The sequence below is a fragment of the Salvia hispanica genome, chromosome 3 (assembly GCF_029641045.1).
Source record: "Salvia hispanica isolate PSC_SH4W2 chromosome 3, Shi_PSC_v1, whole genome shotgun sequence".
In the NCBI taxonomy this organism is placed as follows: domain Eukaryota; kingdom Viridiplantae; phylum Streptophyta; class Magnoliopsida; order Lamiales; family Lamiaceae; genus Salvia; species Salvia hispanica.
In genome coordinates, this window is record NC_142694.1 from 25,645,345 (window position 1) to 25,665,169 (window position 19,825).

Genomic DNA, 19,825 nt, shown 5'->3' on the forward strand with positions numbered 1-19,825 from the left:
TTTTATTTATTTAAAATTTATGAATAACAACTTGATTGAAGGGCTTAGATGGGCTCCAGTGGTCTGATACGCCAAGATCGGGCCTTTCAAGACGATTATTTTCCAAATAGAGGTTAAAGTCAGTGGGCCCAAGTAATGAAAAGAGCATAATTTCCAAAAAAAAAAGCAATTTAGAATATACAATTTATACTACCTGTAACAGAAAGGTATACTAAAAAAATATATTTACTATTTTGAGTAAAACTAGTTCGAGTAGAATAAATAATTATAACACACAAAGACTAATCACATACGAATACCCCCTCCGTCCTATAAATTCATTTTCGTCAATCCCATAAAAATATGAACATTTTTATTTATAAAAAGTTATCCCACCACAATCAAAACACTAATAAATATATTAGTTTCACTCTCCACTGACATTGCCACTACTTTAAAAACCCTACTCCAACTTATACTCTCTAATGAAAGATAGGTATAAGTAACAAGCTAGAGCCTATTAAAATAATTGGTCTTCACCTACACATCAATTTAGTAAGGATGAAAGATGATTTCGGATAATTTGGACAATATTAACAATAGAAAAATAGAAACAAACAACAGTATGATGGGGGCTTAAGTCCCTTCACCCATATAACAAGAGAAGACAGAATTTACGATTGCTAATTGTATTGTTATGTAGCTAATTTGCAGCATCCTGGTGCAGTGATGCCTATCTTCATAACACAAACACTGCTCTTTTCTGAACCTCAAAAATACGATCATCTCGTCCGCTAACCTGCTTGGCATTAGGCCATCTTTTCTCATTTTCCTGTGAGACTAGGCCACTCATCGTCAATTGAATGGGTCTACCAACAAGATGAGCAAGAGGATTACCATTCGAGAAAATCATATAGTTACTCCGATGATCTATAATTTAAACGAAATGTCCAATCATCTTATGTATAAGTTGTTTTAATTACTCAGCAAAGTATCAGACCTGGAGAAAATGAACTCATAGAAGAGCATATGTACTCTACAGAATTTGCAGTAGTATAAGTTCTATATCAACATGAAGGCTTATCGAGGAAAAAATAATATTTTGGTGTCATAAAATGAAGTATGGCAACAAGCCACAGTAATGCTACATTTCACTTACCAAGCTATATCCAGTCAAAAATCGTCATCGAAGCCATTGTCTCCATCATCTGATAAAACCGTGCAAGTAATTAGCAAGCCATCATTGAGCACAGTATAAAAGCATGAGTTCAGATCAATTCAAATAAGAGAGTTGTGGGAAGTGAGAGAATTGTAAAGGCCTAACCAAGTTCATCTTGGTTTACATAATCACAAAAATGAAAACCTACGAGAATGGCCTGCTTATTGCTTGAAAACCAAGCATGACGTGTGATGGCACTATAAATATCCCATGCTTGATTTGTCTTGTAGTTAGGGATGGAAGAGCAATAGAACAGAATATCATTTCAAATTTCGAATTAAGTTGGGTTTAGACATATGACTTCATGCCATTACATAAATAATATGATGCACACAACAATTTTGTACTCGTGAAATGATTCCAAAAGCATTATAAGCAGAATAGAAGCTTGCTTTTTCATTTATTCATGCAATAATTTGATGGGAATGTTGCATAGCACAATAAACGTGAACATTTCTTGGGTGCTTTTTCATGTGACACATACGAGAGGAGACATTTTAACCAAATTAGGATACACAAATTTTGACAAGAAAGTGTAAATTTGAAAGGTTAGCTACAACAAATGAAGAGCAAAGGATAGTCAAAGCATTCCAGTGTTTGTCTTAAGAAGAAATAAAGAAAACAAAGCGGATAAAACTTCCACAATGATTAATTAATTTACCTTGACCATCATCACCATCCTCAAGGTCTCCAAGAAGAAACGCATCTAAATCTTGCTCATAAGCTTTTTTCTCTGTATTATTGCTTTTGGGTTTTGTAATCTCATCTGCTTTTTCAGGAGATGTTACACCTGATGAAACTTTCTTCACTTCAGTATCTTTCACCTTTTCAGCAGTTTTATTCTTTACATCATCCATGTAGAGTAATTCATATCTGCCATAGACTTTGTATGTTAGAAGTACTCAAGTAAAAAAAACCATTGCCACACAGGCAACCATATGTTAGGCACAGAGTAGAATGAACATAATTTTGTGCATCACCGGACAGATATCTTTGTTTGAGCATATTGGTGGGGGGAGAGAGATATAGTACTTTCTTGCTTGGCACATATTAGTATAGCTAGGCACTTTTAATTTTATCAGTTTGTCATTCGGTTGGTCAAAAGGAAATATCCATCCATATTACTTGAGTAAGCAAGCTTCAAATTTAATACAGTAGGTTAAAACATTCACCTATATTACTTGAGTAAGCAAGCTTCAAATATAAAGTCAAAAGGGAATATCCATCCATATTTCATTTAATAGGTTAGAACATTCACCTATAAAATAGAGATTTTTGCAACGAAAAAAATGAATTAAAAGAGAGTTTTCATCTACATCTTCATTTTAAAACATAAACAATATGCAAGAGAGCAGAGTTCCAAATTTCCTAACTCCTATGACATGATGTAACAAAGTCAACTCACACTAACTCATATCTATCTGTAAAACAAAGATGCTGAAAGGAGAAAGGTCTGAAATTTCTAACTAGCTGTTTTATCACAAGTGTTATACTAGAAATGGGTTTAGTGTGATAAAGAAATCAGAATATAACCAGTTTCTCACAATTCAAGCAAAAACTTTACACAGTAGTATACTGATTAAACAAAAATAGTTTGAAGATAACACAAGAGACCAAGACAGTGATCTTAATTCAAACAACTACCTAAGAGATTCACCTAAAAATCTAAAAATCCAAATGAACCTCTCTGAATAGATAAATACTTACGGAGCAACATGGCTCTTAACTAGAATGAAGTAGATTCTCCAGAATTTCCTTTCTTTCATCACTCGTGGGCACAGCTGATACCTTAGCTTTGAAACTTCCTGAAAATGGTAAAAGAATACAAACTTCTTGTTTACTATTGAAGACTTTTAAAATATTGAAAACTCTTCCACGATTAAATGTGAAGCCGCTGGTTGATATTCGAACATATCACACATTCTCTACATGTATATAAACGGGATATAAAAATTAGTAAAAGTAATGTGATTGATTCGCAACATTCATCTAATATGCAAAGAGATATATCATTATTTCCAACAGTAAATGTACAAAGTAACTAGCTTATGGATGTTTTCCATCCAAGATCCATGTTGCGTTTAGCATCATAAGTGGGATTTAGCTGACACCAGCACTGTTGCACATCACACCCTCCAGAAATGTAAAATTAAGAAACCACCTTAGAGTCCTAAGCCCAGTTTGCATTATTCTGGAATCACCATGCTATATATTGATATCTTACAATAAAGAATATGTTAGTGTTAAAAACAGTAACACATCCTTGATACCAACACTGTTTAAGTCAGTATTCAAATTCACATTCTAACCTTCACAGTTACTAGAACAAGCTTCGCATGCTTTTCTTGCCACTCAGTCAGATCCTGTCGGATATTTGAAACCATAGGAACATCAGACTCCCCTGAGTCATCTGTAGACCAGAAATGCTGGTTGACATTAGAGTTTTCTTCAAAATTTGAAAAACATGATACAAACTTTAAAATTAGTTTTATATTCGGGAATCAACCAGCTCAAACTTAACCATGTCCTGATCATAATAGTATGCATCAACAAAATACTTAAATAAAACACTTGACCATGATATTTTAAAAGGATCTTAGTAATAAATTTGCACACAGAACGGAACAGCATATCCAAGCAAAGACAATGCCAACATTGCATAAACTTGCATAATTTTGCCTAATTCTAATGCTGGAGAGTAAGGCACCTTATTTAGTCTCAAATTTTGGCCATCCTATTGTGGTAGCCTCTGTTGGCATTCATAAGTCTTCCCTGAAACCCCCAGTAACTAAGGTAAACAACATAGAAAAAACACCTACTCGTATTTCTGTACTGCTTCCAGGGGCGAAGAAAAAAAAGGATGATTTGTCAATAGGATACAATAATCTGAGGGATGATGACACTTTTCGATTGTTCACTAGCCTAATATCTAGGTCCAGAAATGAGAAGAAAATCTCCTTATTGTTTACCAAGACGAACATGCATAAGTTAGTGATTTTATGCCTATATTCTGGATACCAATACGAGTACTAAATTTTCTACACTAACGAGCTAGCCTCCTCATGAATCTCTTCAGACTTTCAGAGTGCCATAGTGTTTCCTACATTTGAGCAAGATCGAATCCTAAGCATCCGATGTCAACCTATCTCAAAAAAAGCCAAACTCACTACATAGATCCTACAAACAACCAATCGTATCTCAAATCCCTATTTAACTGATTATCTCACTAATGTCGTGGAAAGAAGCTACCAATTGTTCCACTGCATCAGTTCACAAATCTAATCAGAATTCATAAAAAACAGTAGACTAAAGAGACAGGCAGATCGAGCAGCAGTATAACAAATCAAAGCGTGAAATAATATATCATGCACACAGTTTTGATCGGAAACAAGTAGCAGTAGTACATTAGAGTCCAGCACCTTCTAGCGGGAAATCCTGGAAGGTGTTAATGGTAATTTCCTTGACAAAGTCCCTCAGCTCATCAGTGACCCCATACTTTTCGAGATCGGCGTCATCGTCGTCAATGCGGGGCTTGGAGTCGACGAGATTGGTAATGGCGGCGGCGGCGGGCGGAATCTGAGCAGTGATCTGATCGGCGCGCTTGAGAGCCTCGGCTGCGAGCTCCTTGGATCGCTTGGAGGCCTCGGAGACGACGTCGGAGAGGTTGGCAACGGCGGCGGGGGGAATCTGAGCGGTGATCTGATCGGCGAGCTCCTTGGAGCGCTTGGAGGCCTCGGAGACGACGTCGGAGAGGTTGGCGGCGGCGATGGACTGCCTGAGCTCGTGCGATTTCTTGGCCGCTTCCTCGGCGAAGGAGCGAGCTCGGTTCCAGATGTCCATGGACGATCTGGATTGCCGAAAACGAGAGTGGATTTAGTGATTTGCGACGTCGGATTTTGGAATTTGGATTGGATTGTTTGCTACGTCGTGCGATTAAGTCGGGTCACAATTATTTCTTTTATTTTTGGATAATTATTCAAATTAATTTTGTATTTAGGCCATCTCATCACTAAAATCTCATTTTTAATATAAAAAACTTCTCTAATTATATTGTAAGCTCAAACTCGTCTTTATAGGAATACTACTATTTTTCTACATAACAACATTAAATAGGAATGTGTAATGTAGCTCTTGCAAAACTTTAGTGATACATGCAATAGAAAGGTGTATATTTTGAATTAAATATTAATAATTAGAGTAAAATTACTTTTTAGTTTGACATATACTCATAAATAATTGAAGATGGCCTTAAAACTAACGCACTTTTATTTTAACGAAGACAAATAATAATAAGAGTAAAATTACTTTTTAATTTGACATATACTCATAAATAATTGAAGATGGCCTTAAAACTAATGCACTTTTATTTTAACGAAGACAAATAATAATTCCTTATTAATTGACTTAAATCTCAAATTTATCGGTCAGAGAAAAATATTTTACTAAAGAGATCACAAATTTATCCTTACAATTCATTGACTCCATAATAACTTCTCCTCAAAAATTTTCTACTCCAGATTAAAGGAGTTGAGTCTAAGTTTTCTCTTAAAATTTTGATTTTACTACTCCACTACTTTTTAAATTTATTTTCATTCATATAAATTAAAGAGTTAAATAATTAAATCTAAAATTGCATTAAAAAGCATAAATATACATAATTTTAAATTTAAAACTTACCTCATCCGTCCCATAAAAATACGGAAACTTTTCTTTTCCATTCGTCTAGTCTATTTCTCCATTTATAGAAAGTTCTTCCCAACTCATAATCCATCTACATCAATATATTTACAACATGTAGCACTAGGCCAAACAATTAAAACTAATAATAATATGGATCTCATTATCCACTAACTATTGTATCAATTATGCATTAATTTACGTGTCGTCCAAAATGTCTATATTTTTATGGGAAAGAGGAAGTTATTATTGAAAGCATATATTAAAGTCCATTCAATCCTTCTTATTTGAGTTATTTTTCCTTTTCAAGAAGTTATAATATAATTAAGTAGTTTTTATTTTTTATAAAAAGTAATGCACTCTCTTACTTTATTCTCTCTTCACATTTTTCTATTTATTCTTCCATTTATTTTATATAGTACTATAGTAAACATCACTTTCTTAATCTTGGTGCCGAAAATAAGTGACTAGTAAACGAAAAACGGATAAAGTCTAATTTAAAATTCAAATTGTTTGTTGAGAGGTCGAAGCACACCCAAACATGTTCAATAAATATAGGTTTTTAGAGCATCCGCAGCGGTGAAGGCTGCGGTGCTCGTCCGTCCGTGCCGCTGAGCAGCACACGTGGCGACGCCTCATTCGCCAACAGCATAGCCGTTAGCTTATTTAATTTTTTTTAAATGCGAAATTAATTAAAAAAATTGTTTTTAAATAAAAAATATATTTTCCCACTTCCCAAAAAAAATATTCATTTTCTCCCCACTTTTAATTTATTTTTCAATTTTTTTCCCCCAAAATTCACATTTTCATCTATAAATACCCCCACTTCAACACTAAAAAATCACATTCTCATCTATTCTACGTGTGTAATTTTTAATTTGTAGGATTTTAATTATGTATATTTTTATTTTCTAGGATTTTAATTATGTATTTTTATTTTTTAGTATTTTAATTATGTAATTTTTATTTTTTGGATTTTAATTATGTAATTTTTATTTTTAATGTATTTGTATAATGTAGAAATGTTTTTAATAATTGGAGTATTTAAATTGAATAATAGAATGGTGGGACCCTTGAGCTTGTCCTTAGCTAAGAGCACGAATGTGGGCGTTATGCTCTTAGATAAGGACAAGGAGTAAAAGTGGGTCCGGACCCACTTCCGTGCTCTTAACTAAGAGCACGGATGGGGATGCTCTTAGATCCCTTAATTGTGGTTCCAAGCAGAGCAGGGATGACTGTTCCACAATTAAACATATTTTAAACAAAAAATAAATATTTTAATACTTTAATATTTTTTTTAATTTATAATTCAAATAATAATATTTTTTTTTAATTTATAATTCAAATATTATTTTATGGATCATCAATCTCTGTATGCTTGAAGCTACATAGGTATCCAAACCCAAAGTTGATCTAATAGAGAAATGACTGGTTCATGATACGTGCTTTCATTTTGACATGTAATCACACCTTGACACCCATTTTTGACATGTAATTACACCTGTAAATCGTGATAATTCAAAAAGATTTAGTGGTAGTTGACCATACGTATATTAAATAAACCTTTTGACTATATGCCACCAATAAGAATTTTAATATTTATATGGGTCAATTTTCTCTCTAGCATAAGAAAAACAAAAAAAAAATGATTATTACTCTACATCAATACCCTGTGATCATATTATATGATTATCATAAATTGAAGTATAAAAACGGTAAATAAGTTGGTCGAAAATTTTTCCATCATATCTACAGAAACTAAATAACAAAATTGTGAAATATAGTCTTGCTCAGCAAACTCAGGACTCTATGCTTTCAATAAATTTTTAAATATTCCAGATCCTAACTTTTAGTTGAAAATTAGAAAGACAAATTTTTATTTCTTAATTTTCAGATTTACTAAACTTTGATCTTTCCGAAAATCAGAAAATGTCATTGAGCATATAATTAAAATTTGGACTAGAGGTGTACATTATTAAGCAATGGGCAATGTGAAAGCGTTGAAATGGATCGATATATAGGCATGGAAAATCTATATATAGGCCTTTAAATTATGGACGGTGCAGGCACTGCAGTTCTAGCTATAAATCCAAACTGCCAAAATTGATTTGTAATAATGTTATACACTATTTTGAAGTCTATATTCCCACTGCCATTGATTTTGATTTTCGAATTTTAATTACCAATTTTTTATAAAAACGGCAAAGGTATCATTTTAAATTACTCCTATGTTTTTATGTTCTTTTATAGACTTTGGCACTTGGCAATGGCAAATTCACCCTTTCTCACTTTCATTTCCTACGTTATAGTTACAAACTTACAATGCACGATATATGAAAATGTATACTATATCGTAACGAAATTTTTCATGTTGTACTAAAAATGATGCTAGTATATGAAAAAATGGATTTTTTTTGATATTTTTTTAATACAATAAGTACACATGTAGCAAAACTTTTAAACACTAAAAATGATGCTAGTATATGAAAAAATGGATTTTTTTTTTGATATTTTTTTAATACAATAAGTACACCTGTAGCAAAACTTTTAAGCACGAATATTAATAAATCATGTTGAATGACTAGGAGAGATAAAAGAAAGTAAAGTAAATAATGAAATAAAATAAAAGTAATTAGATGTTTTGTATTTTTGTCAAAAAAGAAAAAACTCGACTTAATTGAGTCATCCCAAACCGAACTCAATTTAGTTGGAATTTTGAGAATAGTATATAGGTATTTTCCCAAACCTAGTTTTCACTAATAAATACTAATGTATAGAACAATTTAACAACAAAATGATTATAAACTGAGCTAATTTAATTAAAATTTATCTACATTTATCTTTATTCTTTACACAATTCCAATGTACTCCCTCTGTCAATATTATACTCCTATGTCATAAATTTTTTAGTCCGTCTATTTTCACATTTATTTTTACTATTTTTAATAATGGACTATAAATTTGATTATTATTTTTTTTAACCAAGTTTCCTCTTTTATACACTTGAATCGGATTAATTTGTGATAACTAATGGGTATGAAACTGAAATTCAACAATATTTTAAATTTTTAATTAGTTGATATTTGGAAGGGTAGAATCGTCAGTTGAGGTCGTCACTAAACTATTGGGATTAGAATATCTGCTGGGAATTGGGATATTTGTTAGGAGCAAGAGAGAGCGACTCACATCTCAACACTCAGCATTTCCCAAATGCCGGAAAATTGGGCGCTCGTAAACCTAGAGCCGGCCAAATCGCCGAGGATGCATGGCATTGGAGAAGCAAGCGGCGCCGGTGATCGGTGCCTACGGCCTCTCAATCACCAGATCCTCAATTGCCCCCGCTGCGATTCGCTCAACACCAAATTCTGCTACTACAACAACTACAACCTCTCTCAGCCGCGCCACTTCTGCAAGAGCTGCCGCCGCTACTGGACCAAAGGCGGCGTCCTCCGCAACGTCCCCGTCGGCGGCGGCTGCCGCAAAACCAAGCGCTCCAAGCCTCGCACCGACGACGCGCCGCCGCCAGAGACCAAATCCACCGCTCAAACCTCCTCCACCAGCGATTCCTCAACCCTAACCACCGCCCCTCCGATCAATTCGACGCCGGATTCCGCTCTCGTGTACAATTTCGCCGACGCTAGTTTCTCCAACGCGAATCCTAGCCTCGATCGGCAGCCACCGGTGGTTAACGATCGTATCTTCGCGGCGGAAGTGGGGAGCTTCACGGAACTGATGACGTCACGGGAGGAATTGATGATCGCGAAGACGACGTCGTACGCGCGGGAGCAATCGGCGACCGTGGATGAGTTGAAGGTGGAAGATGATAACAATAATTGTACGGAGGAGCTAGCGGCGGCGGCGGCGCTGGAGTGGGGAAGCGGCGGCGACGACGGAGATCAAGGGCTGTTTGATCTAACGGCTGGCGTGGATCCTGCTTACTGGAGTCAATCTGATTGGACTGACAGTGACCAATCCCTAAATTATCTACGCTAGTTTAATCTTACCTTTAACTAATTATAATAATAATATTATTATTTTGTTTCAATACGCAAAAATATTCATAATATCTGATATTGTAGAAAATTGTAAGTGGCCTTTCTGTTTTTGAAGAAACGCACTTAGTTTGAGTATATGTTGTTCTTATTTTTATTCTTACGTTTTTGGTTGTGAATTGTATACATTTTGTTGAATATATACAACTCTATCTGTCTTGTAGTATGTGTGTTTTAAATATCATTATTATGTAGTACTTTTAGGGATATAGGTCTCTAAAACCATGAACTTTGCTCATATTTTAGTATTTTTCATAAATTTTGAAATTGATCTAAAAAATTACAAATTTTATATTTTATTTATTATTTCCTCCGTCCTCTAATAAGAGTAACACTTCATTTTTACCATAAATGGTAAGTAGGTCTCATATTCTACTAATTCATTTCACTCACATTTTATTATAAAACCAAGAGGGAACATCTTTTTTGGTACACGAACTTTGTCAAAGTATCATTTTAGGTTCGTAAACTTTGAAAATATCATTTGAGGTCTGCCAATTATGGTTTAATATCATTTGAAGTACTTTTTTACTATTTTCAAGTTTTTTTTGGACGAAAATACCCTCAATACCTTAAAGGGTATATATTTTTAATAAACTTATCATATACTCATATTTTTTTTATAAATATGTTTACAATATATTATTTATGAATTTTCTAAATATAATTTGACCTTTAATATTATCACTTAATTTTGTGACATTCGAAGTAAAATTGCTTTTTCAATTTTTTATATTAAAATTTTTTAAAATTGAATAAAGAACTTTTCTTTAACAATAAAAAATTTAATAAGGATCTTTCCTTGCATGACACAAAATTAAGTGATAATATTGAAGGTCAAATTATATTTAAAAAATTCATAAAAAATATATTGTAAAGATATTTTTTAAAAAAATATGAGTATATGATAAGTTTATTATAAATATACCCTTTAAGGTATTGAGGGTATTTTCGTCCAAAAAAACTTGGAAATTGTAAAAAAGTAGTACTTCAAATGATATTAAACCATAATTGGCAGACCTCAAATGATATTTTCAAAGTTTACGGATCTAAAATGATACTTTGACAAAGTTCGTGTACCAAAAAAGATGTTCCCTCTAAAACCAATATAAAAAAGTGGGTCTCACATTCCACTAACTTTTTCAACCAACTTTTTGTTACATTTCTTAAAATCTGTGCCGGTCAAAGTGTTACTCCTAATGGGGGACAGAAGGAGTATTTCCCATAGCAGTCTAAATAATAAATCTTCGGCAAAAATCTTATTACACGTGGCAATCGTGAAATGTTTATAATATTTTAGATTACTTTTTAAATCCGTGATAAGTAGGATAAAAAGCTATGTAGAAAATCACGTTGATTTAATAGTGCCAAGTAGGATAAAAAATGCACGGAAGTTGGTTGGATATGGTGATTGAGCCGTCATGAGAAATAACAAACAAAATGTAAAGTTTATAGCTTTTTAGGCCAATTTTAAAGTTAATGAGAAATACCAAAATTTGAGCAAAGTTTATGATTTTAGAAACCAATATCTCTACTTTTAAATAAATGCCTGACTAAAATAAATAAACACATAATAATATTTCATATGAATAAATATGTAGACATTTTATCAGGCACAGAAAGTATAACAGCTAAATGAATATTGATTTTGATTATATGGTAAGTGAAATTAGCAAAATAGGCGGTCAAAGCCAAGGGGATATATTCATAAGCCAACTCTTTTCTTGCATTAAAACCAAACCTCATTACTTTGATTGCAACTTTGCAAGTGGTTGATTATAAATTCATCAAACAGAAACGTTATTGCTAACCGTTTGAACTATGTAGGTTGATGGTTGTATTTGGTTTCGGCTAAATAAAGGATAATGAAAATCAAAATAAAATAAAATCATAATTGTAGATTGATGATAGACATTTCGAATAAACTATAGCCAAATTAATATTATGGAATAGGACTCTATTATTTTTAATTATAGTAGTATACGATTAACTCTATACAACTAAATAATACAATTTGCATATTCTTCTGTCTCTTAAAAAAAAAAATCTTCTTTTCTTTTCAGTTCATTCTCTAAAAATAAAAACTTTCTATTTAATAAAAATTCTTCATTTTTAATAAAGTGGAACTTATTTTTCACTATTTTTTTTCTATCTTTCTCTTATTTTATCAATTTTATAAATATTTGTTATTTTAAAAGTTTCTATTATTAACGTATACTAAAGTATTAAAAAACTCAATTTATCAATTTTTCTTTAAATACAAGTAGTATAATATAGACATAGGTTCCGTACGTATGATATAATGTATGCATGTGGATGGCGGCAAAGAGGCGGTCGGTTGGTGGGCGGGGAAATTGACAACTCCTATCATCCACGTGGCATACTGATAGCGACATCACAACTCGTCCCTATTCGTGTCGCTTTCTTATTGGTCCTACGCTGCTACTTCCTATAGATGCAAATAAAATCACTCTTTATAATTTAATTTCCACTTGTTCACAATACATATTCAGCATATTGATTGGTTGGTTGCTTTTGTAATCGCTCACAATTTGGATTTCGGTTATTTTGAGATTGACCTTAATTGCAAACTATATTGTAGAGTACTTTTTTAACACTTTGAAAGCGATATTGCAGTTGCAAATTGGGTCTTAAGACATATATAGGGTGGTGATTTTATTTACAACTAAACACATAAATATAAATATATAATACTACTTCTTCACTCGCTAAAATTTAGTTACTTGTTGCCTGAATAAGTATAATCTACTTATTTTGTCTTGTATGATGAGATATTTTTATTTCTAAATATGTCATTTATTCAACCGGAGTTTTCTTGTAAACATGTCCACTGATTGGTGAGTGTTTTCATGTGGTGTGACTGTGTGAGAGCCTATTATACATAAACTAGTAGGTAAATAATTTATTTTTCTTAAAGTTGTCTCATAATTGACAATTTACAAGGTCACTATTTAGTTTCAAGATATGTATTATTCATACAGTCCAAAGAAAGATGACCCTCATTTGTCGTCACAAGAGTTTATGTTGAGTTATTTGTGTGTTAAAGTGTAAAGAGCATAAGTGTTTTTATTTTTAGCAATTGATTATCACGATTGGAAAAAACTAAAAGAAAAAAATTAGTCATTTCTGTTAAAGACTGTAGTAGTCATGCTAGCTTGTTTTAATTTTATTTTGCACAAGTATATATGGCCCCATAGGGGAATAAATAACGTTACATATTGAAGTTAGTAACGATCGGACACACTAAAAATTATTATTAACTTGTCATCATCAGTGAACATCTGAGTTTAAAAATAAACAAGTTGAAGTACATTATAGAAGATCTCAATGATTCCGATGTCGTGCGTCATTTTCCATTGTTTGGATTCGAAATAAGGCTGAACAAAATGTACATTACTTACCAGCCTAAATGATTTGTTAATTTTATCTAGTCCAAAATGAATCAGTCTCTAAATTTAGGCCTAATTTGCTTAGTACTTTAGCTCATATTGTCTTTTGATTTAGGCACAATTATAGGAAAATAATTCAACTCATTTAATCTCTTTTGTCTCTCACTTACTCTTGATCTATCTTGCTGCTTTGCTTTTGCTTATCTTCCTCGGTCCTTTATCTGGCTAGTTAATCAGTGGCGGTTTTAGGGGGGCGGGGCGGGAGGGGTCGACCACCCCCTCAGTTTACTTCCGACCGTCCCGAGTATCGAAAAAAATAGCCATGTTTGCCCTAAACTAAACCCATAATATATATTCTGCCCCCTCTATTTCCAAGTCCTGGATCTGCCACTAGTCATATTCATAGTTGTTATCTCTTTTGCAAAATCGAGCAGTAGCACTATAAAATCGGAGGTATTCAAATAGACATTTACCAATTTTCTCGATATTTTTTTTCTTGAAATCAAAATACAAATTAAACCTACAACTCAAAAATTATACTGTAAATTTGATACGTCATTTTTATTATAGTACTAATAGACAAATTTCCAGATGTTCAATTTTAGGTGATGCAATAATCAATTTTTTTTAAACTTAATTTAATTAAAAATTATTATAAATATCCTTATAACTATTTTAAATTATTGGGCTCATGCTCCCAATCCATATTCAATATTTAGTTTGTGAATATTCAGGATGAACATTGATAGAGCGAGGATGAAGCACACAAACGAACCTAAATATTAAATGAAAAATATAAACTCCTAAAATAATTGTACCCTATATATTTATAAGAAAACAGAACTATTACCCATTTTTCCAATTTCTTACTAACAATCCATCAATAATGGCATAGGATATTGAAAATATCGTTAAGAAAAGCACACCTGTTGCCTCTATAAAGTAATAGTAGTAAGAAATGAAAAGTTAAAAAAATAATTTACAAAATGCGGTGAACGTGGATCGAACACGTGACCTTCAGATCTTCAGTCTGACGCTCTCCCAACTGAGCTATCCCCGCTTTATGTTTATGTTTGGTTTTAAACGAAGATAAATTTAGAACTTTATCATGTAAAATTGCTTGTTGTGTACTATATAAAAACTCATGATTATACTGATATTCATATGATTGGAGGTGATATTGTATGCAATGTTTTCAATGGCTAACACTTTTTTTCCATCTTCTTCTTTGTGTTTGAAGGATTTCGAGACTTAAACAATCTATTTAAATTTCCCAAAATTGTTGCTATTTTTCCATTATCATGGTTGAAAGAATAATGAAAATTAGCGAGTCTATGGATGCACTTTCACCTTGTAAGATATAATGCACACATCTTACACGAACTTCCGATAAAATTGGAACGACACGTAGAAGATTAACATGGCCTCTCGTAAAGGATGAAACACATAAATCGAGAAAAGGGCACTTGAGTTTTCTCAAAGATGAAATCATATTCATTCTTTCTTCCTTCTGCAACAGACTCATCCACAAAGCAATGCGCACAATAACAGATGGCGCGATGATTAACAACGTATGGCTAACACGTTCTAAACATAACGTGTCGTGTGACGACTAATCATATCGAAAAATAGGAAATCAAGAAATTCATAAGCTTTAAAAGGGAAACACATTGATATTACAATTTGCAGAAGACTGATGTTACCATGTTTTCTTTCTATTGTATGATAAAATGTTCCATATATAGTAGCTTCAAATGAGTGAGAAGAAAAAAGTTTCCTCATAAATGTCAAAATTTTCTATTTTCGGTGGGGCTACACTAAAGGCAGTTGGATTTCTGAATATTTGAAACAATAAAAAGTAATTAAATTAAATACCTGCAAATATTAAAAGCTTGATGATTATCAACTTGTGACACACTCTTGCAGATATTGGTGGCTCTGATCCAAATACTGTTCCCACAGAGGCTTATATCTGCCGATACTCAGCTTCAGCCACGGCTTCATGTTCCCGTTAAAGTGAACAACAGCGGCAGTCTCAATTAACCGGCTATCAATAGTCAGGTCGTAGCCCAACCCCAACACGTGCCATCTCCGGTCAAGTGGCTCAGTCAGTCCATAGAAAGCCAGGAGCCCCGGAGGGAGAGTGCCGAGCTTCCAAAGTGACCGATCGATGTTCCTTTCCTGCCAGAAATGATATTTTGAAGTTACATTCTCCTTTCTCCAACCAACCAAATCGAAAACGTTCATGCCAAACGCCCATCCACAGGCTTGTGGATCAAATTTGGCGCTGATGAGTGGATTTGAGAAATTGAGATATCTGTAGTATCGGTGGAAGGCTTCCAGGCATGTCTCGACAGCACCATTCACATTCCCGTGCAAATCCAGCGAGAAGAGAGGTGTCAAGTCCTTCTGAACCACAACATCGTCATCGAGAAAAACTACCTTCTCCAACTGAGGATAAATCTCCGGGATGTAGAAACGAAGATGATTCAACAGAAAGAGGTACTTTGGGTTACGGAACTTGTGTTCAACTTCGATATCTGGTGAAGCATCAAGTAGTTGTTTCAAAACAGGCGCATACGACGCATTCAACCAAGTGAAATCTTCAACGCTTTGGACTTCTATGGCAGCCCCTTTAAAATCATTACCAAGAAACCAAGCCTGCATTGCCCCATACTTCACCCCATTCGTGACGATATGGAAAACGAGCTGCTTGGGGTGTTCAGCATTTGAAATGGTGGAATTGACAACAACTGAAACAGCCAGAAGGTTATCGGAGAATATACAAAAATGGTAGAGGTTATTATCCACTAGTCGGGGCGAGTTTCTACTCTCATTTGCAAGCTCCTCTATCGACTTGTTCTGAAGCCAGTTGGTCGTGAGCTTAATGTCGATGCACTGAAGGTTCTTGGGTATTGATTCGGCTGCTAACTCTCCAAAAATGGTGCTCTGAACAGTAGCAGCATTAGCACGCTCTTCAAGAGCTTGAATATGGGATTTCATTGTCATCATTGTGGTTGCAACATCATAATGAGCGTCTTGCGCCTTGAAAATAAGGGTTGACAAACTTCTAATAATCGGTTCCGCTTCTTCAAGAGATATGGCCTCCTCTCTCTTTGCAGCCTTGGAGAGCAACAATTGACAACTTCGTATTTTTGTACTCAGTTCCCAAGCAAGGTGGAGATTATTATGTTCCTTTGCAATAATAACATAAGCTTTGGCAAGGGTCATTTGCTCTGCTAATTGTCTGGCATATGATCTTGCACTCAATATTTCTTCAGTAAAATTTCGGTTCGTATGAACAACCCTGTCAATTCGTGGGTTTATCTCCTGGAAAAGGCAGTATAAGTTAATGAACCATTTTTTTTACGACAGTCTGATTACAGCAAACTGATGAGAGATATATGCATGACAATCAACTAACATAGTCAGGAGAAGTGCAGTACATCAAATACGGCCAATCATGGAACATGGTTCGTAAAAAAAAGTAATTAGATAACAAAAACAAGCAATCTGGACAATGGGGTTATAGGTATTGCAAGTTGTTGATGGTAAAAGAATCCTTAATGCTGAAAGTCAATGAGTTTGTGTGCTTTCATTCTAGAAAGAACACTCGCCTTTCACCATTTCAAAACAGGAAAATGCATTTTTCATCCTCATTTTCGTCTGAATACAATATACTACCTTAAATGTCATGCTTATCACAAACCTACTAGCAGTTCACATCTTTTCATGAAACTAGAAAAGGTTACCATAACTAGCACTCCCTCCGTCAACAAAAACATTGCCACATTGTGGATGACACAGGTGTTCATAAAATAGTTGGTGGTGTGTGAGTGGAACACACAAACAAAGTTCTCTTAGATTTCTCATGCATATGAAAGTCCCACATTTTCTTTTTACTACAAAAATTAAATTCACAATATTTTACTTTATTTAGTAAAATTAGCATACCCTATTCTCCATACAGGTACCAATTTACTTGTCATAGTGAGAGTTAATCTATAGGGAAGATAGCCGAACATTAAACAGATACCATGTTACTGTCAAAGTTGGAGGAAAATAAACATAGAATCATTATTGCTAGAACTTTTTTTTTTTTCCTGAAATATGAGAGTAGTACAAACCCATTTTCTCAAAGCAAGAGTAGTAGCAAGCTGATTTAAGGCATAATTTCATCATTAAAGTCCACAAGATCTGTTAATGATAGCTTTACTCCACTAGTATAAAATTTCAGCCCTACTTAATTGCTTTACTCAGCTGGTAAGCTGTTCTTGAAACTTAACTTAATATTTACTGAAATTGTAACTGAAAAGATCATAGCTTTGGTTGCTGCCTCAAAAGCAGCATTAGCATATCGACAAAATTAAATTGTCATCACTATTTACGAATTTTATGCACATTACAGAATTTTCAAAAGGCAGATCAAATTCTATTGAGCATCATCGTGATGAATGTCCGTAGTACTGTAAAGCAATGACTAATTTGCTCATAGAAAATGCCTAGGAAAATTAATGATAAGTGACAATCAGCAGTAGTGTGACACTTATAATTCTCCAAAACGTTGCTTGATATATTGCCAAGGAATACAATAACCTTGCATAGTTACATTTTATAAGAGTTATATGACAAACAAGTCTCAGGGGTCATTCCAAAAACTTCTCCAATGTGCTCATTTGATTGTTCAGTGCCACCATTATATACTTGAAAGTCCACACAAGACCTTTGATCTTCTTTTGCGGTTTACAAGGGATTTTCACAACTAATACAATTTTGAATTTTTGTCATGGGATTAAAACATACTAATGAAGCCCAACCTGTTTCATATCTAATTCCAAAGCCCTTAACAAGAAAGTCGAAGAGTAATGAAGGACGCCCGAAGGTAATTGCATAACTCACATGTCACAAACATGTATAAAATATTACACTCTGATCTAGAAGCTGAACAAAAATGGGGACATATGTCTTTTACTATTAAATGACTTCACCTTCTGCCAAAGACCACTCATTTAGTTTTCTAATTTTCTATGAGAGACAATCAGTTGCCATCCACGTAGGCTTACCTCACTAGTCACTATAGTGGTTGGAGCATAGACCTAAAACACTACGTCATATACATTAAACTGGAGCTGTGATGTAATGGTAGTTCATAATGCAAAGGTATTGGTATCAATGTATAGTGATATATGAAGTGTGCCAATACAGATAATTTGTTCATATATCATGAGAGTAATTCATATGAGTGCAAATTGTAAACATAAATCAAAAGGTAACTTTTTTTAGATGTAATCACATTGACAGATTAGTAATTCATAATCATGATTAACTGGTTAATCACTAGATTTTTAGATTAGTTTATCCAAGTTACTTATACGCTTTCCTCTGATCCAATTCAAAGACGAACAAGAAAATATTGTGTTAGCAAGATTGAAGCAGGAAGAGCAATCATCTTACACAAACAAACAAAATCAAGGCTTGCGATAGATAATGAAAAGCCCAAACACAATGCCGAGATGGCGAGATCACAGGCATTAATCATCTCATCTAAAAATACATAAATCCAATCCCAAAACATACATTGAAATACAAAAAAAGAGATATTTATAGTGATGGTGCAGCAGCATTACCAGAACAGGTTGTTCGATGTGATCCTCATCTCGATGATTATGCTGAACAACAAACAGAGCAAAACCTGCAATCAAGAACAATAGAAGCAGCGCCCAGATCCACCACGAAAACCTCCTCCGAACCGGGCGCCGAAGGTCGGCCGCCCGACGGCGCATCTCTCGCGCAAATCTCCCCCAATTCAATGCCGATTCCACAATCCCATCGATCGGACCGGAACACAGAACCAGCTAAATCGAGAATCTCGAGATCCCGCCTATCAACAGCTCCCAGCAATTTCAATTCGTGCCCTACCAAATGCACTGCTCTGTCTCAGATATTCAGTATCAATTGGGATGCCACTCACTCATGAATGCTTACTGAGTGTTTGAATCAATGGCAAAGAAGCAATTTTGGGTGAGTTGGCATTTGCAGTTTTGTTCATCAATCAAAAGGGGGGATTTTGGGTAGAAGATTTGATGGAGGGACTGCACAGTGTTTGAAGCTCTTTTTTTAGCTACAAATTCATTGCCTTTGGATTTTGATCGGTGAAATTGGAAGATGGTAATATATGTAAAATGATTCTCATATTTTCTTTACATGGAACTACACATTTTCAGTTATTGATCCAACTTGGATTACTATATAACATGTTTATATAATGTGAAATTTGAATCTAAATCCCTTTTTTTTTTTGTAATTGCTCCATTAGTAGAAATTATAATAGTGTATATGTCTTAAATTATTGATGTGACACATGCGTGTCTTAAATTTAATTAAAGTATTTATTAATTTCGCAATTTAAATTCAACGGTTAAATCATTACTTTGATATTTTTTGCAATGCTTGATTTGAGAGAAAGCCGACGGGAATCTTAAAATGGC

The 19,825-nt window shown here is 33.9% G+C and overlaps 3 protein-coding genes, 1 non-coding gene and 1 pseudogene across 5 annotated transcripts; 2 read left to right on the top strand and 3 right to left on the bottom strand.

The window, feature by feature from the left end:
* Positions 1-530: 530 nt before the first annotated feature.
* LOC125211308 (uncharacterized) lies at positions 531-5,127 on the bottom strand. 2 transcript variants are annotated; one of them, XM_048111040.2, is made up of 6 exons: positions 4,618-5,127; positions 3,508-3,608; positions 2,906-3,003; positions 1,860-2,071; positions 1,139-1,187; positions 531-811 (listed from the first exon to the last, which is right to left on the bottom strand). In XM_048111040.2, exons 1-5 carry the CDS (start codon positions 5,036-5,038, stop codon positions 1,153-1,155), a joined length of 867 nt encoding a protein of 288 aa, XP_047966997.1. In that variant the 5' UTR covers positions 5,039-5,127; the 3' UTR covers positions 531-811; positions 1,139-1,152. The 2 variants fall into 2 exon arrangements, with proteins under 2 accessions (XP_047966997.1, XP_047966996.1); XM_048111039.2 differs by having other exon boundaries at positions 531-848.
* A 3,895-nt stretch (positions 5,128-9,022) lies between these two features.
* Positions 9,023-10,093, top strand: LOC125212631 (dof zinc finger protein DOF5.4-like). Its single transcript, XM_048112845.2, has one exon. It carries the CDS (start codon positions 9,086-9,088, stop codon positions 9,866-9,868), a length of 783 nt encoding a protein of 260 aa, XP_047968802.1. The 5' UTR covers positions 9,023-9,085; the 3' UTR covers positions 9,869-10,093.
* A 4,231-nt stretch (positions 10,094-14,324) lies between these two features.
* Positions 14,325-14,397, bottom strand: TRNAF-GAA (transfer RNA phenylalanine (anticodon GAA)). Its single transcript has one exon. It is a non-coding gene; the product is annotated as a tRNA-Phe (tRNA).
* A 305-nt stretch (positions 14,398-14,702) lies between these two features.
* Positions 14,703-14,812, top strand: LOC148930439 (U6 spliceosomal RNA; annotated as a pseudogene).
* Positions 14,813-14,971: 159 nt separating this feature from the next.
* On the bottom strand, positions 14,972-19,569 carry LOC125200743 (galacturonosyltransferase). Its single transcript, XM_089069273.1, has 2 exons — positions 18,965-19,569; positions 14,972-16,667 (listed from the first exon to the last, which is right to left on the bottom strand). Exons 1-2 carry the CDS (start codon positions 19,118-19,120, stop codon positions 15,240-15,242), a joined length of 1,584 nt encoding a protein of 527 aa, XP_088925399.1. The 5' UTR covers positions 19,121-19,569; the 3' UTR covers positions 14,972-15,239.
* Between the last annotated feature and the right edge of the window lie 256 nt (positions 19,570-19,825).

What these genes read in the sequence shown, in the direction of transcription:
- LOC125211308 (XM_048111040.2), bottom strand. Translation starts at nt 5,038, where the DNA reads ATGGACATCTGGAACCGAGCTCGCTCCTTCGCCGAGGAAGCGGCCAAG. An exon ending in CCAGGATTTCCCGCTAGAAG is followed by an intron (nt 3,609 to 4,617) that starts GTGCTGGACTCT and finishes TCTGGTCTACAG; the next exon opens with ATGACTCAGGGGAGTCTGAT. An exon ending in GTTAAGAGCCATGTTGCTCC is followed by an intron (nt 2,072 to 2,905) that starts GTAAGTATTTAT and finishes AGTCTATGGCAG; the next exon opens with ATATGAATTACTCTACATGG.
- LOC125212631 (XM_048112845.2), top strand. Translation starts at nt 9,086, where the DNA reads ATGCCGGAAAATTGGGCGCTCGTAAACCTAGAGCCGGCCAAATCGCCG.
- LOC125200743 (XM_089069273.1), bottom strand. Translation starts at nt 19,120, where the DNA reads ATGCGCCGTCGGGCGGCCGACCTTCGGCGCCCGGTTCGGAGGAGGTTT. An exon ending in ACATCGAACAACCTGTTCTG is followed by an intron (nt 16,668 to 18,964) that starts GTAATGCTGCTG and finishes TGCCTTTTCCAG; the next exon opens with GAGATAAACCCACGAATTGA.